Source organism: Apostichopus japonicus, chromosome 5 (genome assembly GCF_037975245.1).
Source record: "Apostichopus japonicus isolate 1M-3 chromosome 5, ASM3797524v1, whole genome shotgun sequence".
Classification (NCBI taxonomy): Eukaryota; Metazoa; Echinodermata; class Holothuroidea; order Aspidochirotida; family Stichopodidae; genus Apostichopus; species Apostichopus japonicus.
In genome coordinates, this window is record NC_092565.1 from 1496061 (window position 1) to 1520810 (window position 24750).

Below are 24750 nucleotides of genomic sequence, written 5' to 3' on the forward strand. Positions count from 1 at the left end.
ACCTCTGGTAAGGCACCTAGCATCCCTTTCCAGGTGTTGCTTCGTGGTACGTTATAAATTCACAACCTCTAGTAAGGCACCTAGCATCCCTGTCCCGGTGTTGCTTCGTGGTATGATTAATTCACAACCTCTGGTAAGACACCTAGCATCCCTGTCCCGGTGTTGCTTCGTGGTATGATTAATTCACAACCTCTGATAAGGCACCTAGCATCCCTGTCCCGGTGTTGCTTCGTGGTATGATTAATTCACAACCTCTGGTAAGGCACCTAGCCATCCCTGTCCCGGTGTTGCTTCGTGGTACATGATTAATTCACAACCTCTGGTAAGGCACCTAGCATCCCAGCCCGGTGTTGCTTCGTGGTATGATTAATTCACAACCTCTGGTAAGGCACCTAGCATCCCTGTCCCGGTGTTGCTTCGTGGTACATGATTAATTCACAACCTCTGGTAAGGCACCTAGCATCGCTGTCCCGGTGTTGCTTCGTGGTACGTTATCAATTCACAACTTCTGGTAAGGCACCTAGCATCCCTGTCCCGGTGTTGCTTCGTGGTATGATTAATTCACAACCTCTGGTAAGGCACCTAGCCATCCCTGTCCCGGTGTTGCTTCGTGGTACATGATTAATTCACAACCTCTGGTAAGGCACCTAGCATCCCTGTCCCGGTGTTGGTTCGTGGTACATGATTAATTCACAACCTCTGGTAAGGCACCTAGCCATCCCTGTCCCGGTGTTGCTTCGTGGTACATGATTAATTCACAACCTCTGGTAAGGCACCTAGCATCCCTGTCCTGGTGGAATAGGTTACCTTGCTACTGTACACATACAGTCCTCACCTGCAAAACTTGTTTTCTGAAGTGTTTTACCATGCCCATCGCTAATTTCACGAGATACAAGGATGTTGATCACTGAAAAAGCTGTGAATGGTAACTTTTGCCAGGTAAAATAACATTGGCATCACAAGTAGCTTCATATGAGATGGCAAATTGTTGGGAAATGATGAAATCTATTTAAAGATGGACACAGTAAGAATAGTGCACTGTACAATATGAACCAATTACTGTACAGTACTTTCTAAAGTGCTATTCCATGCAATTCATTGGATATGAATGAAAACCCCACTCCAGCCCCCCCCCCCTCCCTGTCGCCTCAGCCAAAGGTTAAGTGCAAAAGAGGCAATCACTCAACTTTACCAACAAGATGAAGTCTAGGCCAACTTTCCCAAGTACCTGGTAGTTTCTTTAAAGTACATTTCTTAAAACACCTTTCCTATTAAATGTTGTCATATTAATTGCTCTCATGGAAGTAGAACGATCATCTACTGTACTGATGTTTATTATGATTAAGGTTGCTGCAATGTTGTATTCTGTAGCATACAGATGTGTATCTGGGACACTTTGTAGGGTTCTTCACAGCAATTTCTTTGATGACATGTATGATAATTGAGCAGATTGTGTGCTGTATTTTGAATCTGATTGTAACTGTAGTACTGTGTAGGCTATGTTAGGTTCCACTTAACATTGTTGTTCTCAACTTCCTAGAACTGTTTGCAGTATGTTGGCGTGTACACACAGTATATGTATGCATTTTTTATTGGAATATCAAATGTGATTGTTTTTGTATGTACATCTCAATGTGGAGTTTGTTATCCCATATGACATGTGCCAAGCCTTCCAACTTCCTGTTGTATAATATTTTGTTGGCTGCCACAATATAAATATCTGATTGCATAAAACTGTTCTCGTTATTAATGTTGCAGGCCTTGAAAGTATCATAGAAGGAATCTTTGGTGCTGAATTTATCAACGAGGTGTCACCTTTGAAAGGTAAGTTAGTGAAGGACGACGAAACAAGTCTTCAAAAATCGGTAACATTAGACGCAGGAAAGTTAACACGTTGGCCTAGTATCTCTCGCAAAATAGTATGCAAAATGGGCAAATTACTGTACTGTACAAGTGTAAAGGTGTATCACAGTTTTTGTATGTAGTTATAAGAGACAAAGTTCGAAGCCCTCAAAACTGCTATGCAATATTGAACTCAATTGTTCCCTGGTTAATATGCACTCAATGGCCTCCCTTTCTCATTTTACCACCAAAGAGCTTAGATGGCTTTGATAACTGATATTTTTTTTTTTGGAATATAAAAGGCCTTTTTCGATGACGAGGTTGAAAAGAGCTTGTAAAAACGATTTTTCAAGACCAACAAGCTGAATCAATGTCATATTGGGCGGGTAAATGCCCCAGGATGTGTAGATTTACCTATTTTATCGTTCCTATATCATCATCATAGGATAATACAGTATACAATTATACAAATGCTTTTTTCTTTTAAATTTCATAATATTTTGGAGGGCTCATGCATGTAATGTCCTATCAAATACCAAAATGCAATCACTTCTTATGTTTGAGGCTGCACAGAACGAACATATCCCTGGTTAAATTATTAGTTCAAACCATCTATGAGTTTTGGTGATCTGCCACCATCAATCTGTCTGTCAGTCTATCTACCTACCTACCTACTGACCTACCTACCTACTGACCTACCTACCCACCTATCTATCTACCCTACCTACTGTATCTATCTATCTACTTACCTATCTACCTACCTATCTATCTATGTACCTACATGTACATACCTACTGTACCTACCTATCTACCTACCTACGGTACTATCTATTTTATCTATCAATCTATCCTATCGCTATATCTATCGACATATGTATCTATCTCCTGTTTATACAGTTGTTTAAGTGCTCTGGACCACTCATTCTCTGATGGGTTTGAAAGAAACTTGGACACAATGTTCATTGAATGGTTGGCTACTTTTGACCACCAGGTAGTGAAGGGCAAAGGTGTTAGAGGGGGTCACTACACAATATTTTGTGAATTTCAAATCTTATCTCCTCTTTCCCAGAGGACCACATGTTCTTGAATATTTCTTGGGTAGTGCTGCTTTCGGGGTTTAGAGAGACTTTGGATTTAAGTTCATTTGAGGTCAAACCTGGAAATCTTTATAACAGTCTGTCAAGTGATCTTGAATGCTCATTCTTTGGTTGAATTATATGAAAATTGGACACAATAATAGTTAGATGTTGGGCTATTTTGACCACGAGGAGGGTAAGGTCAAAGGTCGTTTACAGGTCATTACAGTGCATTGTGTGAAAACCTTGAATCTCCTCTTTCCCAGAGCAACCCATATTACTGAAACTTGGACACAATGTTCGTTGGATGTTGGGCTACCTTTAGTATTGGGAAGTGAAGGTCAAAGGTCATTTAGGGGTCACTACAGGACATTATGTGAAACCTTCAAAGTTTATCTCCTCTTTCCAATACCACATGTTCTTGAAAGTGAATTGACGATGTCGTAGCAATCAATTTTAGTAACATTGGAATGCATCTGACAGCACTAATTCAATATTAGAGTGTACATCCTCACTGGAACAATATTAGAGTGTACACGTATCTTCACTGGAGCAATTCTCATTAACTCAAAATTGAATGGTTTGAGCTACTGCACCATTAGAATAGTGCTATAGTAACAGTTGACGACAATGCCCTGACCTGCTTTAAGATAACCAACAGTAACTAAAATGGTTGTACAGTAATTATCTGACATTATAGACATAGACAATCTTTAAGAAAGTTTTCTCCTTGTCCATCGGTTAACTGGGTCTTACATTGTGGCTTTCCCAACAGCAAATTGGTTGTCGCAAAAAAGTGAGGGAAAATAACAAAGGACAATCAATATGAACAGTACACTAAATAGGAGAGATGTGTACGTTTGATGAATAGAACACATGCTTTGGGCCAGTAAAACTTTCCTTCTGGTGTGTGACCCGTGGGTCATTCTGTAGGCCTAGCTGTTTGATTATTTCAGTATCTCCAAAGTTATGGGGGACGATCCCAATATGTCATAACTTGACCTATTTTGGGTTATTTTACAAAGATCTACCTGTGGTGGTTGGTTAGATGACCTGCAAAGCTCATCTTGATTGTCTGAACAGCAATTAGTCCTCTCTTCATTTCTGGTTTTTCAAATCAACAAAACTTACTGTATGTCATGTTTCAAAATAAACATGTACTTTATCCCATTAAATTTGAACAGTACAGTATGTACAGTGCATACACACATTTATGTAGATTTGTCTAACGTACTGATAATACTATCAATGAAGGTGCAGCATTTCTTGATTAAAATTACACATAATTTGCATAGTACAGAATGCACTGTGAGTCTGTCCCTCACTCAACAGTTATTTATCCCTTACAATTCTAGGTCGTTGGTTTAATACAAACGGCGCAAGATAAACATTTAACTGTCTCCCCCAAATCCTTTTCATGTCAAAGGTTGTATTCAAAAATTATAAACATAATTCTCCTTTGAAGATTCAGTCACTCTGTCTGTCCATCACAACAAATAGTGTCTGTCTCTCAAGGACATTGATGACCTCCAATTTATGATCAAACAGTGATTAAGTTCTTGTTTTGGGTTGAACTTACAATGTCTCAAGTATATTAGGAAATATTTTCAAGTTAATATATATATAGAGTTTATATAATAAATTGTGAAACACTCAACATTGTCATTGCTCTACTAGTAATTAATGATATTTATGCAATATTTAATTTTAAATTGCGGTAAATATTGTGTAAACTAGAAAATAGTCATTTCACTAACAACTATCACACTACAGTAGGATATTTTAGAAAAGCAGTACAGTATGTGCACTGATGCCCGTCCCTCACAAGAGGGATGGAATTGGATTATGCTCTCAATAAACATATTGTAATCCGAACTTATGGGAAATTTAAAAATTTGCCATAAAGATTTACATAGTAAATGCACACGGCTGATCCATTATCAAATCTGTTTGACAGATCTGTATCAGTATTGTTGTTGTACTTTGTTGAAATAAATTTGTAAAATCTTTGTGATTTATTCCTAACTTCATAATTGGCTGATTTTCTTCTCTCAAGTGATCCCACCATCTTCAGGTATTAGTCTTTGGTTTTTATTGTGGGTAGACTGAACAGTCAGCTGCACACTAATTCCCAGTATAAATTGTACACATTTATCATGTGTAGTATTACATTTAAGTAAAATGTTGCACTGCAGTGTATGTAGGGGTATTTGTGTGATTAGACACCCTGTTCAAATAAAGTACCTGCAACTCTTAAAACTGCATAATTTTAACCATGTATGTACAGCCTTTGTAGGAGATGTTTGGACTGTCTGCATAAATTTTAAAAGAATTTGATTCAATGCTGTGTGCAAGATGTACTAGCCAGATTGAAATACTGTATGCACACATACGGTTATAACCACACAATCAGCATGTGAAGTAGATTTTCCTTTTAGGTTTTGATGATAATTGTAACCAATGCAGTCACGCAGGCTGATTAGGCCATGGGCCGAAGTAGGAAAAGTGATCTAAAAATTAACTTTCGTTGCACTATCCCGGGGTCTACATGAAACCCAATTTAATTTATTAGCAATATGTATTATTTTCCAAAATCAGTTGTTCTTTTAAGCGTCATTGTTGCACATTAATGTTTTTAGGCCAAAATGGCGGCAATTTCTCCATACATATCCTGCAAAAAATAGAGTATGCCATAAATACCATAAAATTGATCAGAAGGAGAATCTACCTTCATGTTGAGGTTCCGCCGGCTATTTTGAACATATGTGGAATGATAATTTGTTTAGTGGGGGGGTCTACTAATAGGTCATAAAGCACTAAAAACAGAATAGGGCGCTGTCCATTTCAGTTTATCAGAGCATTGCATATTGCTATGCGAAAATTGTAATTAAAATTATATACTTCGCGATGCTTTTCATTGTAATTATATACATGGAAAATCTGTCATAACTTCTGATCATGTGCCAAACATCATTCTCCCCAGCCCAATCCTATGTACTGCAATTCCCATACCTATATTTGGTAGCTGGACATGGATATACATATAAAATGGTGCTTAAAATCCTACCCCTCTTTATTTGAAAATATTGAGGCAAAGTTAAGGGATTGGGAAGGTGTGGGGAAGGGTGAGGTGGTGTAAGGAGGGGATATGTATAAATCTAGTTTATAAATGAGGAAAGCATATGGGAGTGAGGCTCCAATGTAAACCATAAAGTGTTATGTAAAGAAGGCGAGAAAGGTGTGTTAGTTTCAGTTCTGAATTATATTAATATTGCAAAAGATCTTTTATCATAAATTTTTTGAAGCATTTCTTTTTACAGTTACTTTATAAAGGGCCAATACCTTATGAATAAAGAAGTGTAACTAAAAACAAGCATTTAGCATATTTGGTCAACGGCATACATATGAACAGTGACAGTATATATTCTAGTTATTGTTACACTTTTTGAACAAGACATTCAACATGCACTGAGTGAGGACATTATGTGGTACAATGATAATTTATTTTATATAACCATTCAGAGAGTCAACTGAGTTGGAGATTCCCTGGAAAACAAGATTTTCAAAGCTAACACCACTTTTGACCAAAAGAGATTTAATTGGTGTGCCTACATTCAAGTTTGAAAGTGTACTTACAAAATTATGTTCACAATCCAAGACAGCACAGGCACAAACCATCACCAGTGCATAAATTCCTTTTTACCATTATTGTTAAACTGAAGTAACAATTGAACACATTTAATATACCTACTGTAGTAGCTACAGTATGTATACATCGTCATACAACAGGACCTATGAAGAACATTGCACATATTCATGAAAATTTGCAGGAATTTAGACATGGCAACTTTCCATCATGTCGTCTCTCATGCAGAATTGCAAATTTGAAGGTCTTGAATAATATAACTAAGCATTTAATACCTAAATCACTTCTTCGTCAATATCAACCTCCTCCTCTTCAACTTCATTTGAAGCAAACTTATTATCACAGTCAGAACAACGACACAGATCTGTACATGGCAGTCCATTTTTGTACACATGAACAAATTCTCTTTAGTAGTTGTGGCTTCTCAATCGCAATCTGGCTTTTTTAGGTTCTGGTGGTTCTGTAATTTTATCATCTGGAATATCACTTGCATTATCTGTGTGAAAAGAAAAATTGACAGTCAGTTAAAAGTATAGATTTAGTATGAACAAAAGTTTCAACCAACACTTAATGCTCATTCCTGGTTTATTGTGCACAAATTTAAAAGCTTAAACCCCTTAAAGACTACTGTATGCTAACCTTTCCAGGTTTAGTTCCCCAACATCACTGGTAATTTTTTTACAGCTGAGTTCTCTAGTGCAGACAATTAATTGAATTAACACAGGGCAATATGATGGTGTTCCTCAAGAAGTGAACAAGCAGCCAAAGACCATCAATCCCCTTTCTGTATTGATAAAGTATCAACATACAGAATTTTATGAGAGTTTTATGGTTAGTATGATAGACCTTAAAAGTTCAATATGGCAAAATAATAATTCAATATGGCAAAAGGGGGAATATATTGTTGATATGGTAGTTTAATAAGAGAGCCACATATTTCTGTCTTCTTTTGAATGTAACCTCCATTTTGTTCTTGATAATAAGTAATAGTATTTGCACAGCAGTGACAGCACAGACATGTTTGTGAAAATGGGGACAACATTATAAACTGACTTCACAGCATATAGAAATTCTGATACAAAACTTCAATATTACTTTGACCTATTTGTGTGTGTGTGCGGGTCATTTTTCGAAAATCACGGCTAAAATAACAACCTAGGCTTTTGTGATTATATCAAAGCCATGCTATATATAAACTTCAAAACAGCGAAATGTGTATATATTTGATAGTAAAATTTTATCGGACCCCACGTCAAAAACGCAAGCCCTACGAGCTCGCATTTACGCCTTCGTCATAAAATTACATCGATCTAACTGCACGGCCACAAATTTCAAATGCTCACCTAAATCATCCCTTTCTAGATGAAACCCTGGTGGGAGGGGGTGGGGCAGAGAAGACCCTGGGAAGAGCAGAGAATACCAGGTTATGGGACAGACAGGTAGACTGTTATTCAAACCTTCTTTTTTTGGGATCCTGAAGTCGTTTCAAAGCCCCATAGGCCTAAGCCTAATTTTGTAGTGGAAGTGGTACACGGACAACTTTGTTACTTTTATGGATCAAATTCATGCCCTGTTCAAAGATGATATATATAAATGTACTCACCAGATTGAATACTTGACAAATCTCTTCTTTGTTCTGCTTTAGAGAGCTTTGAAATGTCAGTAAATCGTTGGTAACACTCCCTATGATAGCCAACAATACGACTAGTACGAGTACGAGTGATATCAGTAGGTGAAGAACAGTTTATTAGGTTGAGTTCTGACCAACAATTAGCAGCAATTTCTCCATTATGAACTTGAAATGGACTTCCATCTCATACAACAATCCTTAAATTTCACAAAGCTAGCCTCAGAAAAGGGTATATAATATTAGATGTTTCCGACAGCATACAGGAATACAACACTGCATGTTAATGTAACACAGTGTAAGTGCATAATGCATTGTACAGTGCATATGTTTCTCAATCACAAGTTTTCACAACTTGTGATTGAGACTCATACATAGAGGACTCTGATTAGTCAATCTGATAATTTGCTCAGTTTATTAACCAATCTGGTTTTTACTTAATTTCTCTCAAATGTGCAAATATTTTTAAAAAGAACAAGCAGTAATAGATTAAGAAAATTATGTTTTTATTTATTAAACTGAAGTTGAGTAGTCCCAGCAGCCATGTGAACGAAAGAGTGTTTTAGATGGCTTCAGCCCATGGCCTAGATGAGGATGGGTGTGTGTGTGTGTGACGCCTCACTTGTAAAAAAGAAGCTTGGACCGATCTCATATTTCGTGTGTAGGAGAACCACTATGTTGAAGAAAGGCCTATTGGTATTTCGTGGAGGTCAAAGGTCATTTTGGGGCACCAGGGGTCAAATTGTGAAAACCTTGTAATCACGATATCTCAAGAATGAAAGCTTGGATCAACTTCGTGTGAAGGAGTACCACATTAAGTAGAAGAAGCCTATTGGTTTTTGTGGAGGTCATTTGGGGTCAAAATGTGAAAACCTTGTAAGCACAATATCTCAAGAAGGGGAAATTGTGGAAACCTCATTTCATAATCTACCGTATCTCCCACCGACCAGTCTATTAAATAACATGTGCATTATGCCTCATAAGAAATGGAGGCTGTTGGCAATTGGAAATTTCCTTATGGGCATTCGTAGAACCAAATAAAATTTTGCGAACAAAGTTTCATAGGCTTCAGCATGTCAATAAGGTGCCTACATTCACACATTACGTCCATGAAGGTGTACTGTACATGTATAGAGCAGTGCTATTGGAAGTTTTTCATCTCAATTAGCAATTGTCGAGATTAACTGCCAAATAAAAACTTCATGTAGTTGTAGGATGTGGTTTTTGTCGGGGAAATGACCAGGCTCCGTTTACAAACTTAACTGTCACCTAGTTAGACCACCATTGAACTCAATGCGAATTCACAAAATTTACTTCGCTCCTCGCTTACCTGTCTCCTCACAACCTTAGCACCTCATTCTACTGTGCCTATAAAGTCCTGGTAAAATAATAACACTGTGCGCCCTCTATGACCGGACCCCCCCGGTCACTCCCCCTTTTTTTATTCTACCATTAAAAGTGTCTACACGCAAAATTTTCTTGTGGAAAGATTTCCCTTGAAATTTGTCTTGGTATTCTTTAACGACTGTTGGAAGTTTCTAGCTTCGGATTCTTAGGAGTTTTGCAGTCATTTCCAGACCGATAAGTATCCTTTTTGTTGAAAGGGAGGGTTTTGGGGACTGTTTTTCTTAGTGCTTGTCCGCCTTCGGGTTTTTTTTGTGGGGGTAGCAGTTCCGAAAACTGCCTAGGTTTCCCGCCATTTTCCTCCCCCACGCTATAGGCGTGTTGTTGTGTATTTTCATGTTCATAGCATGTTTACTCGTATTGCTTCCGTTATGTCTGCTCATATATATCGCTCTCTCATGTTCTTTTTCAGCTGACGTTGATTTTTGTTAGACCACTTCGTAGCGTTTTCGTGTTTACCGTTGCTTAGTTACGCTACGTACCACCTACTCTCTGTTAGCCTATTTCCCTCCCCAGGTTTCTCCCGTTCTCTTGTTAGCTTCCATTGTTTGTTTTCTAAGCTCTAAGAGTTAGTCTTTCCTTAATTCGAGTATTTTTCAGTATGTCTCGTAACCAACTGAAGTGTATCAACTGCTCGATGTTTCGGCCAGGCAGAGCCTGGGACGAGCACGACTTATGTCCCAAGTGCAGAAACTGCACTAGACGGGACCCCTGCCTGGTATGCACCAAGTTCTCGCCAGCCCAGTGGCAGGATATAGATCAGTGGCTTGCGAGTCTGCGAAGCAAGCTTCAGGGCAAGCTGGATTCGATCCCGAATGCCATCGGTGCCCCATAGGATTTAGGAGAGATGGGAGAGAGAGAGGAGGAGGGTGAAGTTGAGAGAGTGGAAGAGGAGAGTGGCCAGGAGAGGGCCGAAGGAGAGAAGGAGGTAGAGAGAGAGGAGAGAGAAAGAGAGAGAGAAAGAATACCCCTAACGGCCCCGGCGACGTCCGGTTTGGTTATGGCCAGAGGGAAGGGCAGGAGCAAAGGCAAGGCTCCTGCCAAGAAAAGACCTCCCAAGAAGAGGCACGGCTCGGCCAGGCTAGAGGCTACGTCTCAGTCCGGGTCGCAGCAAGACAGACCCACCGAGCGCGGGCCTCTGGCCATGGAGAGCTCGGGTCCGAAAGAGAAGACGATCGAAGGGTCGCGGAGACGGAGCCGGTCCCATAGCAGGGAGCCGGAGAGGCGGGTCCCTACGGAAATTCCGACCCGGGAAAGCAGGGGGTGAGAGACCTCCCACAGATCCAGAAGGGATAGATCCGGATCGCACTCAAGATCCCCGAGACGGAGGGCCTCATCGAAGCCTAAAACCACCATGCCCGTTGACGCGACATGCTACGACAGGTAAACGAAAAAAAAGTCACGACTGTCTCCAACCCAGACGATCCAGTTCCTTGGGGCGATACTGGACTTTTCCGTCGGGGTAGCCCGACCCTCAGAAGAAAGAATCACTGCGGTCAGGACGACCACGCAGCAGATCATATCACATCAGGAGTCACCAACAGTGACGTGGCTCCGAGCCCTGGGACTCATGGCCAGTCTGGTCGATGTACAGTAGTCCGACTGTGCAGGTTGCACATGCGACCCTTACAACTGCACCTTCTGAAGTCCGCAGACCCCACAGATCCGGACATGACAACACCGATCTACAGGTCGGAGAAGATCACCCAACACCTCCGATGGTGGCTCGACCCAGACAATTGGAGTCAAGGGGTACCCTTCACAATAGAGCTACCAATGACGTCAGTAACGACAGAAGCCTCACTCACCGGATGGGGGGCTCATTGGAGCAACCGCACAGCCTGGGGAACGTGGTCCCCAACAGAGAGATCACTCCACATCAATATTCTGGAGATGATGGCAGTCAAGAGAGCCCTGGAGACCTTCAACAGGCAAGTACAGTACCGCCAATAAGTAACTTGGTAAACCGCTCTCTTGTTTTTGCTCTCAGTGCATTTAACCGCGCTCTATCTTTTGTTAAAACCCGCATTAAAATGCGGGTAATTGCGGGGAACTGTTTATCAGAGCGCAGATTCCGTAGGAAGGCTTCCCTAAATTCTATTCATGCCCGCTAGAAGTGTGAAGTTCATTGTTACCGTCAGACGGTCAATGGCTGTAATCCTACTTAATTCCTTCCAATCCGGTAACAAAAGAATATCGATCGTCGCTGGTAGAAGGAAGACCAAAGGTTTATACTCTGTCAAGAGAAGGGATAGTGTTAAGCATGTATCTTGAACTGTCGTCTGATGATTTGCCATGCTACAATACTGTACAACATTCTTACAATGTGCGTGAAACACTTGTTCTTAGTTAAACTTGGCAACTCGCCAAGAAACTATTGTCAGTGGAACGTCTATACATAGCGAAACAGCGAACAATATCCAATGCACCGAGTCTTGTCTCGTATTCGTAAGCCTATGAACAGTACTCTATATATCAGTGCAACGTTTCCTAGCCTAATGTGCCTAAAGTCCACACAAAACACGAGGCCTAATGTTACTACTAAAAATGATATGTTACCCCGAATTTCCCGAAAGGATAAGGCACGAAGTTTCCTTCTTGCTTTTTATTACTTCTGGTAACCAGAACATATCGGGGAATAAAATAAACACGTATAAGAAAGGTTTTCCCCTTCAACACGAAACTATTCTCGTTTAAAACAAGTTTTACTCGCGCAGCACAGTACCATTCATAATTTGCATATTACACCAAATTTAATACACTCGGCGTCCAGATGGCGGGAAAATGTAACATGTTCAATTTGTTGTGTCGTTCCCATGGTGCGATCAACTTGTTGTCAAGTTCGAATGTCGATGACCTACTTATGTTCTGTAACGTCTGTGACCTTGTCAGTGGGAATTATGTGTGTAAAATCTTGTGTTTTTCCACGTGTTATATATAGAAGTTTTACGTAAGCGGAGCGAATTTCGGGGAGGCTCGTTGATTGTGAGTGAGCACTTATCTAAGCATCGGTATTTGTGGAAAACATCGTAAGGTTTTTCAGATATTCTCTTTGAATGTCCCCTCCATATATATCTCTTTTTCCGTCCACTCAAAGCTCGACATTTCACTAATTCTGTTAGGGGGAAATTATCGTAAATATCGAAATATCGCGATAACTTTTGAACTATTTATCGTGACGGTAAAAAGCAAATATCGCCCAGCACTACCTCCACTCTATGAATAGCGTTGTATGGATCGGTTCACTCCCATTGTGTCGGTGGTGAATAGCGAGCCTGGGGAATTTGCGTTCCTTTATTTGGAGTGCGGGGAAAGTAGCGTTCCTTTATTTGGAGCGGGGTTAATTACAGTTAAGCTGCGTTTTGCGCTGAATCGCGCTAATCTTTACAAAGTTACTTATTGGCGGTACTGTACAGGGAACGATAACCACGATCTTCACGGACAACACAGTGGTGGCTTACATCAATCGACAGGGGGGCACCCACTCAGAGAGGCTATGCCGACTAGCGTGGGAGGTTATAACAGCGGCCTAGGACTCCGGCATGATCCTACGAGCTTCCACATTGCAGGCAAGCTCAACGTGATGGCAGACGCCTTGTCCAGGGGGTATATAGACCCCAACGAATGGACGCTGGAACAGGAAACTTGCGACAGAATCTTTGCGATCTTCGGAAAGCCCATGATAGATCTGTTCGCAACATACACGAACAGCAAGCTCCAGACCTTCTGTTCCAGGCGGTTCCATCCCCAGGCCTACCACACGGACGCGATGTCCCTCCCATGGGACCACATGGAGGCCTACGTCTTCCCACCGCTATGCATGGTCAGGCAGGTTCTCAGGAGGGTTGCAGTTAGTTGCCTGGAAGCTGTCCGGTCTTCCCTACGACAGAGAGGTTTTTCGGAGGCAGCTGCCGCGATGGCAGCCGACGCTAGAAGAGGAACGACCGCGACGACTTACAATTCCCGTCTGCGGAAGTTCGAACAGTGGTGCCGACCTAGACAGATACTGCTTACTAAGGCCTCTATAGCACAGATGGCCGAGTTCCTCCTCTCACTCTTCGCAGAAGGCAAACAGGTCTCTACAATCAAGAATTACAGGTCGGCTATCGCTGCCATCCACCAGGGCTTTCCAGACGGCTCCACACTGGGCAATAACCCAGACATCGCCCAGCTCATCAAAGGCATGGCTAATCGCCGCCCACGAGTCAGACGGTTAGCCCCTCCTGGGGGCTCTCAGCAGTGCTGCATGCCCTGGCAGGTCCACCGTACGAGCCAATGGCAAACGCGTCCCTGGCTGCCCTTACAAAGAAGACACTCTTCCTCATTGCGGTAGCGTAGGCGAGAAGGAGGAGTTGCCTCCATGCCCTAACAACCAAGCAGAGCCACATCAGATTCGAGGGCCATGGGGTGAGGATGGTTCCAGACCTATCCTTCATTGCCAAGAACCAGGCCTTGACCTTCTTGCCGGGGGACATTTTCATCCCGGAAATCAAAACCCTGTCATCAGTGGCTGAGGACAAGCGATGGTGCCCAGTCAGGGCACTGAATTTAAGCAGGACAGAGAAGTTAAGACAAACAACTTCCCTTTTCATCCTACCACGACCAATACACATCGGCCTCCAAGGATACCCTATCCAGATGGCTAGTGGAGACAATACGCCCGTTCACAACGGGGGCTGCCTGGCCAAGAGCTCACGACATCAGAGGGGTCGCGGCCTCCACAGCTCTCTTTGCTGGTATCCCGATAGAGGACATCCTCAAGGCGGCAGCGTGGAGAACACCAACTACGTTCGTCGCCTGCTACTTAACTGACACGCTACATGCCGAGGCGGCATTTGGTAGCGCGGTGATGCAAGGTCCGGTGGGTAACAGGTCCCACCCCTAGGGCCTGCCACCATCGGGCAGTGCCACTCGGTGCTAAGGTTGTGAGGAGACAGGTAAGCGAGGAGCGAAGTAAATATTCCAAAACTTACTGGTTTGGATATTTACGAGTGACGAGCTTACCTGTCTCCATTCCCGCCTTCCTCCCCGAGGTGGGTGGGACACAGCCGGACGGGGGAGCGGTCGTTTGACTTGACTCACGACTCCAGGCACCACACCAGATAGACAGAGCCAACAACTGCTAGAGAGTCACCGGCCATGTCTATCGGTGAGTGTAACTTTGTGTTTTTCGTATGCGTTTATCTTACATGTTCTTCTTCGTATGCGTTCTCACCTAAGTTGTCTTAAGGTTAGCAAGTGTCGGGTCTTACAAGATTAGGCTCCTTGTTAGGATAAGGGGTAGTTCCGCCTGCAGGGTTCAGGAGAGTGTCTCCCCTCCCCCGCTGCGCGGGGAGGGTTACACTCCCCCCTGCTAGGAAGGCGTCAGTGACTTTTTGTTAGGGGCTCACCTTAGGGAGTTAGCTCGACGGGAGTCGTTGGGGGTTCTAGCCACCCCTATTCCCGTGACCGTGAGGCCACTTTTAAGGAATGGTCTCATGAGAAAGGAGGAGTGACTGGGGGGAGTCCGGTCATAGAGGGCGCACAGTGTTATTATTTTACCAGGACTTTATAGGCACAGTAGAATGAGGTGCTAAGGTTGTGAGGAGACAGGTAAGCTCGTCACTTGTAAATATCCAAACCAGTAAGTTTTGGAATCTCTGTGTCTCGATCGGCTGTTGATCTCAAGTTATGTAGTCTCTTCCATCAGTTTCAGCATATAGCTAGGCCTTGTAAGTTCGTTTTTTATCACGTTTGTGATTATAAGAACTCGAACAAACCTGGCTAGGCCTATTGGCAATTTTATGTAGTCTAGGCCAGCAACGATGGAGTGAAGTTGGGTTTGTTACACTTGAACACAACAACGTGAAGAATACCAGTCAGAATACCAATACATTTCAAGATGGCAAAACATCTCCTCAATTATTTCTTAGGGCATTTGCCCACTGGCTATCAGTCATAATTTGCAAAATATACAACAATTTAAGGAGTTTTGAGACTAATTTGCTGTTGTTGCTGCTAGGATGTTTTGGATCATAGTTTCTCTTTCAACCTTAGCTTTCCAATGCGTAAAAGATCGCTTTGATTTAGGCAGTGTAATGGAGTAATAGTGATATTTTTTCATGCACCAATCTGCAGCTAAAAAACAAGATTAGTAATTGGGAAAATGTACAAAGTCGCACTAATCGAGTAACGGTTCAAAGTAGCAGTGAGGTACTGTATACTGAGGGCTTAGGACTGGCTCACACCTACCAACTGTATAGTATATACCTAGTGTAATGTGTATACTAGTACAACCCTAATGTTACAGGTCTAAGCCAAGCTATCTTCATATGGTATTTCTGCAGATGTTCTATTTTAAATTGTTTGAGACATTACAGTGGGCCTAGCTGCTTATTTATGACTCTGCAACATATTTTACTTTGTTCAAAACTTACTTTTGGTGGAAAAAAGTTTAAATTTCATACTGCACAGAAACATAATTTTCCAATGTGCAATTACGTAGCACCATTTATCTGCCTAAATGCATTGGCGAGTGAATTTTGGCGAGTAGATTTTTAGTCGCGGATGCGAAATAGCTCTAGAGTACTTTTCAAATATTTGTCCAGGCCGGACAACCATTAAAACATGATTTATTATGGTAGAAATCATGGATTCTTCTCATACTTGGTGTGTAGATGCATAACATAGAGTACAAGACCACTATTGTTTTTGATAGAGGTGTGTGTGTGTATTGCCAAGTACATTAGACTGACCTGTAGTTATCATGCCATAATATGATTGTATCAAAATGGCGTTCAGGCCAAGTATAGCTAGTTCAATTTACTAACAAGCAAAAGCCTAGTGCAATGAAGTCATCAAAACCTCAATTGATGCATTTTTTCATTCTGGTTTGATTCCATGCTGGAGGCGAAAGAAATCCATGCGATGGTAATGGCAAAAACTCCATGGTGGATTAACTTAATACTTTGGATGTGGATCCGTCTTAATAATTACAAGAAACCTTTTTATTTCTGTGAAGGTCAACAGAGGTCAAATTCTGAAAAGTTTATTAACATGATAGCTCAAAAAGTACATCTTTGTTGAACTTCATATGTGGTATACAGATATATAGCTTGGTGAGTAGGAGAACCATATTGAAATTGGTGGAGGTCAAAGATCATTTGCGGTCAACATATAAGTCAAAGTCTGAAAATCTTGTAAACACGATAACTCAAGAAGTACATCTTTCTTGAACTTCATACTTAGTAAGTAGATCCAGCTTGTTGTGTGCAATAAGTTAATAACCATACTGAAATTAGTAGAGGTCAAAGTTCAAATGAGTTTAACAGGTGTCAAAGTCTGAATTTATTTTAAATATGATAACTACAAATTAAAGCTGCAAATGAACCTGTTAATTCTCCATTGCTATGATTTTCTTTTAGTGAATATAGTTTGGTCAAATTCAGTTCAGTTTTGTGAAGAGGCTCAGACATTAAGTCTGCAACAAAACATACAGTCATACAGGAAAGAAATCGACTTCAATCTGTTGATAATCTTTAACACACTGACTTTAAAACACTCATCAGGCCCTTACCAGTTTTCATCCTTTGAGCTTCAAGGGGTCAAAAGGTTATCTCAAATGGACTCAAAATTTTCCATTTTCTCTAGATATTTATAGTAGATGAAATTTGCTTTGGTTAAGTTGTAAAAGTATTTCACAGTGTAAATTATGTCATGTAGAGCCTCATTATTAATAACAATTATTAAAGTGATGGTTGCAAGGTGGCAGAATGTCTTTATTAATACATCTACAGTATGTGTCTATATGTCACATACAGTAGTAAACAAACCTCAACTGTTCCAGAAAGTAAAGCAGTCTAGACATTTTGCACGGTCTGCTAAGTTATGTAATATAACAAATGCTTTCAAAATGCCATTGTATTGTTTGCCCAATCTTTCTGTTTTGTTCTGTAAAATTATTCAAGTATTGCATAGAGTTAAAAAAATAGTTTCTTTGTAAAGACAGTTGATGAGTTGTAAACTGTTCTTCAGAGAGAAAGGTTGAGTGGGGAATTAGTGTAAGACAGAACACAACTTGTAAAAGGACTTTGAGAAAAAGATAGCAAGAGAGATGAGCAACGAAATAAAAAGAGAACTAGCAAATTTCTTTCTGAGTTTAATTCACTTTGTCTGGTGAACATCAACTTCTTATTTGGTGATTAGGAAACGGGTGTGAGACCAAGCACAGGGTGTAATGTAATCACACAATAAAATCAATTTGTTTTTAAATGCTGAGCAATGAGCCTGGGGTCTGATCCCTACTTTTAACATGGCTTAAAGTCTCAGTGAATACTATCAGAGATATCCAGAGAATTAAAATTGTAAATGTTGTGTAAACTGCAAAAGTCTTTTATGGATGATTTTTAACGTTCTATTTTGTCTTACATTACAGCAGCCTGTGATGAGTTTAAGACTGATGATTGGCAGGGAGACAAGGAAAACTGTGCACTTTGTGCAGCCAGACAAGAAATTGTGCAGGTAAAGTACAATCTTCAAGGTAGACCCCAGCAGCTCATATACTGTAGAGAATGATATTAGCAGGATTATTGTCAGGTGGTTGAAAAAAACAATTGACCTAATTAAATACTGAAATGTCACCACTGAACAAATTGGACACCCTACAGTATTTAGCACAGAGCTGAGCATAGTACAGGTATGCAGAGATTGCTGTAGCTTGGACTTGCTTTTCTGGACTATTCCATCCGATGCCATCCAAGAAGTACCAGCATATCAGTTGAGATGTCCCATATAAGAACTTTTATCTTGTTAAAGAGGATAAATAGAGCAGGTCAATTATGTAAGTTATTCTGGGTCATATCTGTGGTCTGAAATCTTAAACCACCAATAAGGGAATTTTAACTTTAGAAGAGTTTAGCTTAGATAATTTAGAATCAGAATATATCCATAGTTTAAAGAAAACTTTTGTTAAAGATCATGAAAGGGATTGCATGCTAAATATTATATTACATACCACATACTGTACATGTCGTTGAGGGAGGGGTACATGTGGTTGAGGGATGGGGTACATGTGGTTGAGGATGGGGTACATGTGGATGAGGGAGGGGGTACCTGTGGTTAAGGAAGGTGGTTCATGTGGTTGAGGGAGGGGGTACATGTGGTTGAGGATGGGGTACATGTGGATGAGGGAGGGGGTACCTGTGGTTAAGGGAGGTGGTTCATGTGGTTGAGGGAGGGGGTACATGTGGTTGAGGGATGGGGTACATGTGGTTGAGGGAAGGGGTACATGTAGTTGAGGGATGGGGTACGTGTGGTTGAGGGAGGGGGTACCTGTGGTTGAGGGAGGGGGTCATGTGGTTGAGGGAGGGGGTACATGTGGTTGAGGATGGGGTACATGTGGATGAGGGAGGGGGTACCTGTGGTTAAGGGAGGTGATTCATGTGGTTGAGGGAGGGGGTACATGTGGTTGAGGGATGGGGTACATGTGGTTGAGGGAAGGGGTACATGTGGTTGAGGATGGGGTACATGTGGATGAGGGAGGGGGTACCTGTGGTTAAAGGAGGTGGTTCATGTGGTTGAGGGAGGGGGTACATGTGGTTGAGGGATGGGGTACATGTGGTTGAGGGAAGGGGTACATGTGGTTGAGGATGGGGTACATGTGGATGAGGGAGGGGGTACCTGTGGTTAAGGGAGGTGGTTCATGTGGTTGAGGGAGGGGGTACATGTGGTTGAGGATGGGGTACATGTGGATGAGGGAAGGGTTACCTGTGGTTAAGGGAGGTGGTTCATGTGGTTGAGGGAGGGGGTACATGTGGTTGAGGGATGGGGTACATGTGGTTGAGGGAGGGGGTACATGTGGTTGAGGATGGAGTACATGTGGATGAGGGAGGGGGTACCTGTGGTTAAGGGAGGTGGTTCATGTGGTTGAGGGAGGGGGTTCATGTGGTTGAGGGAGGGGGTACATGTGGTTGAGGGATAGGGTACATGTGGTTGAGGGAGGGGGTACATATGGCTGAGGGAGGGGGTACATGTGGTTGAGGATGGAGTACATGTGGATGAGGGAGGGGGTACCTGTGGTTAAGGGAGGTGGTTCATGTGGTTGAGGGAGGGGGTTCATGTGGTTGAGGGAGGGGGTACATGTGGTTGAGGGATAGGGTACATGTGGTTGAGGGAGGGGGTACATGTGGTTGAGAGATGGGGTACATGTGGTTGAGGGATGGGGTACATATGGCTGAGGGAGGGGGAAAATGTGAATGAGAATGACCATGTCTTCTCATTTTCATGATTTAAGTAAAATGAGGGGGGCCTGGTGACATAATTTCCCAGAGTGGCAGAGCCCGACCTGCCTATCAATGCCACTGCCACTGTAGTGACAGCCTACAATGTATTGCAGATACAACCTGACTGAGGACATTAGAAGTACAGTACTGTCAGGCATGTTACAATATTGCACCTCGTTGGTCCTACAGTAGGGCAAATAGCATTCTTCAAAAACTGATACTGACATCAAACTGGATCTGGTTACAATATATATACTGAAGATATTGTAAAAAGCTTGTCAATTTTGTTAATGAAGCAAAATAAATTTAAAAGAATGGTCACTTTACTTAATTGACAAGTCAAGTGTATAACTTAGAACAAATCAGTTATCACTTCATGAACAGAATTAATACATTTCTTTCTCTGCCACTGATAGGGTTATGAAATGGATATTTCAGAATATTACCACATATGTATGCATGTCTTTGGTATCTCAAACTTGTATGCAATGCTAGTAAAGAACCTAATGTGTGTGATTTGGAGCACAAAGGTCAGCAGAGCTTGCAGACTTCCTTTAAAACAGCATTTGAACACATCTGCAAAAGTAAACCTTGCATCAGAGCAAGGTCTTGAATTCCACATCTGGAGTCAAAAGCAGCTTCTGAGAACCTAATTATTGTTGGATCTCCAAAGCAATATCAAACTTGCTGTGTCTAAGTGTTGCCAAATGTCACTAGCATTATCTGCTGCAAAACTCTTTCATACATTTACAGAATAGTGTTACATAAAATGATATAGGGTGCTTTACACTAGATCCGAATCAGATCCCTGATGTTATCAGACGATCATCTTTCCATCCTGGGTAAACTTATGCATTGATCCGGACGCATCTACACTTGAGTTATACCCTGATCCTTCCCCGCAATTCACCGGATGTTGGTAAAAAATTGGATTGGAAATATATCATGCACAGCCGCAGATTGCGGAGTATGTATACTGCAAAATTGGCATGTTCATGGTTGCAAAGCCTAAGGGGAACAGTACTACGCTATGTACGGCTTACACATGCTCAATCTACGTAGGAATTAGCACATGCATGATACAAGCAGGAACACTAGCTAAACTATCAAAGTATGAAGATGGAGATTCAAATGCTAGTTGCAATGGCAGTTATACAGATACTGTAGTGTTATGTGCTTGGGGCGAACACAAAGCTAGCATATGCTGGGAATGTTTGTTCAACACAGTTACAGAATTTCAAACTAACTTGAAAGCTTCAACAAATCTTTATGAAAAATCGCACCTACAATAGGGATAAATCCAGCGATCAAAACGGGAACAAAATTCGGAAAGTGACTACGTAGAGATTTAGTTGCGGGAGATTACGTGACGATGAATATGTGACTGAAGGACTGGAATATCACACAAGAATGCATGTGACGTAATGAGGTCACCGGATATCTCGGGACACTGTTGATCCGGGAGTTTTTACATTGCAAGATTGATCTTGAAGTCCGGATCAGATCCTGATCTCTGCCAGCATCAAAATAGGAGGATCAGATCTGGATCTGACCTGAGTTTACACTACAGCTGTGATTTTGACATCAGGATCAGATCCTGAGGTCAAGATCTGATCTAGTGTAAAAGCACCCCATCTCATTTCTACAGTGTATTAAACATTTACCCCTGGTATTACCTTGTTGTTAAGGTTTGTTCATGATAAAAGAAATGTATATATATTAATATTTCATGATTATTTGCACGTTTTGTAAAAACAGATCTTTAGGCATGTTACTGCCAAAGTGGTCAGGCCTTCTTCTGATATTCACCAACAATGGTGGTATTCCTTCCTTAACACAGAAAACTGATGCAAGCAGTTTTCATGTTGTCAAATACATACGAGAAATGTTCTTGCACAGCACTTACAGTATTTATATCTGAGGTGCAATATATATAGCTAAGCAGAGTTTTAGCTATGCAGTAATTGACTATTTCCAAGTCCTAACTTGGGGTTAGTCGATATAAATCTCACTGATGTATCTTGATTTTATTAAATTCCTTTAAAAACAATACAAACTTTGCTGAACCATTTAGTAACTATGAAATGGTTCACTCAAGTACATTGGCATTATAAAAACCAGAGCTATATCAGACAGGATATCCACTTGTTGTGTTTCCATGCCATATATAGTCTCACACAAAAGACATGGCTCTAACTTTAGAAGATTATTAGTGTATTGCATTTGGGAAAGTATTTTACTTGTCTAAACAAACATGAAACTTTAGGAAAGGTCAGATAAACTCATTTGATGTTATGCACATTGTTTAATGAAAGGTTTCCCTGCAGTAATACTGAATCAATATCAACAGTATCATCTCTACAGACCAGCAGTGGTAATGTGCCAACATCTCCTCACAGTGTATGAAATAAGCTAATCACATTACTATTATGTCCATAATGTTGTACCTTGATAGAGGTATAAAGATATCCTTGATGTTTCTCAGCTACAACCATACATGTGGATCATGTCATTACCTTCATCAGTATTTAGTAGTACTCCTCTATTCCGATGTGATTGTTCATCATCACACTGAACAACCTAGTGTCACCATTTGTGTGTTTAATATGCCAGTATTAAATCTATATGCAGCCCAACAATTGTGAAATTATAACCACCCATTCATTATGCCTATTTATGCTGTAATTCAACTTTGCTCCATCAGCATATGAAACTAGTTGACTTTGATGCTCAGCTGAAGGCTGAATTCATCCACAGTTTCTTTAGTGCAGTGTCTTATCCTGTGAATGGATGAATGCATACAATGCGCTGCATAACCATGCTACTCTGTCTTTGATACTTAAAACTGCTACAGGCTAATGGAGTGTTTCTCAAGCACAAAATGTCAGAGAATGAATGCTCTACACTTCCTGAAAGAGTCTGCATAATTTTAACCTTCATATTTAATCTGGTTTGATTACTGTAGGAGGAAGTTAGGTTGTAGAGTTGTGATTTAAGTCTAAAAGGATTCATTGTGTGAGCACTGACTAAAGAGTGATGGGTGGTGCAACTGACATATTCACTTGACATCAAGAAAGTTCTTATTACAGTGTTGTATGATTTATGCATGTTTTTATCATTAAAAAGAATCCGGTAATGCCTAATAAGTCACAAAATTTAAAGTTATTTAAGATGAAAGCTTAAAGAAAAAAGATAGGAATCTTACATCAGGTGAGATTAATCACAGCTTGAACAAAGTCATTACAGTTAAGTCATGACTTATTCTACAAAGCTCAAAATAATTTTTGATTTCACAAACTTAAAAGCTGTTGTTGTTTCTCGTTCCCACTGTAAGCAACCATGTTGTTTATTGTTGCCAGTGTGTTTAAATGTCACCTATGCAACAGCTTTAGTATAAGTTCTACTGTTTAATGAACTCCTCAGAACAAAGATTTGTACAAACATTAACACAAGGAAACTAGTAGTAACTGGACATGTTGGGACCGGTGGTGGTCTGAATAATTGATTTGGTTAATTGGATAACAACATTTCCGACAGTATGTACACCTGTGTCATAATGTGAAGCACTGTAACCCCTACAAATTAGTAAAGTGCTACAACTCTGTGCTTCAATGATGTTTGATATCATTATGTGCAAATATATGATATGAAGATGTTCAAATTGATATATTTATGAAGGGTTGAAATGTATTCACTGAAGTATAATCAACATTACATCCTGTATTTGCCACATTACAAACTATCATGTAAATATGAATGCTGTACACTATACAAAATACCAAATCTATAGCCTGTAAACTGTAGTAAAATAATGATGATTTTAAAATCTTAGAACAGTCTTCTTTGTCATTAAAGACCAACTATGGAGACAAAATTTTTTGGGGGGATTTTCCAATAATTTGGAAGTTTACATACCCATAATCAACATGTGTAAAAAATCATCTTCGAAAACCTACTATAACCCATCAAAAACACTATACAAAAAAGGACATTTAGGGTAGTCACGTGATATGTACCTCTGGAATGTCTGAAAACAGAGATTGACCCAAAGGAGCCTCTGGTCACCGTGTGACGTCATTGTTGGTATACCGCGAAAATCAAACGCTGAAATAGGCACTGTTTATACACAGATAGCGAACAATTGTACTGTATTTGACTTTCAATTTCGAGCGTTTGAAAAGCTGTTAGCTTAACAGGAACACATACAAATAAGCAACTAGTTTTAAGACAATTTTAAGCAGAAAAGTTAGTAAAATGGGTTATTTTATTAGCAAAATATCCACTCAAATGGAGGCATCGTTTACATAGCAGAGCGTCAATAGGTACGTACGGTACAATAAACTGTAGACAATGCAAGCAGCTTGCCGATTCCGTAATACAATTTGATCGCAAGATGCCGCAAACTGAACAGAAGAATAGACCTAAAGATGCCTCATGTGTGATATATGACGGGAAAATGGCTTACGTTACTGTCAACGAATTACCAAAAAGACACTAAACATAGTCGAACAACAACGAGAAGACGCTGACCCGAATCGACCAGGGTAGCAATATACAATGACTAAGCTTCAGCTGAACATAGTACTTACTCGTTTTAATATCCAAAAGTACAAACACAGAAAAAGTATCCTTTCAATAAACCAAATTTAGCAGTGAATATCCAAATCCACGTTTCTCGTTCAATCCTGGGCGAAATACTACCGTGACTCTGTGTAATTCCATAGAGTTAGGTCTAGTTGAAACAGGCCTTGACCAGTAACATCCCACAATCACAAGACAGTCACTAACGAAATAAAACGTCCAATCGCTACATAGAACCGTTTTTATTCAACTCCTTGGACCATGCAGATGCCGGAATAAATATAACGGACAATATAACACATGTATCACAAGCTC

At 40.8% G+C, this 24750-nt stretch overlaps 1 protein-coding gene and 1 long non-coding RNA gene across 3 annotated transcripts in view; one reads left to right on the forward strand and one right to left on the reverse strand.

Annotated features, from left to right (window-relative positions):
- LOC139967266 (uncharacterized) overlaps positions 1–24750 on the reverse strand; it is a 386449-nt gene that overhangs the window by 187577 nt on the left and 174122 nt on the right. The window lies entirely within an intron of this gene.
- Positions 1–24750, forward strand: part of LOC139967255 (ligand-dependent nuclear receptor corepressor-like protein) — a 41553-nt gene that overhangs the window by 1654 nt on the left and 15149 nt on the right. The window contains exons 2-3 of one of the 2 annotated variants that reach the window (XM_071970855.1): positions 1759–1824; positions 18009–18094. In XM_071970855.1, the coding sequence (XP_071826956.1) occupies positions 1759–1824; positions 18009–18094 (152 nt within the window). The remainder of the gene's footprint in view (positions 1–1758; positions 1825–18008; positions 18095–24750) is intronic. The other variant, XM_071970856.1, reaches the window with a different exon arrangement.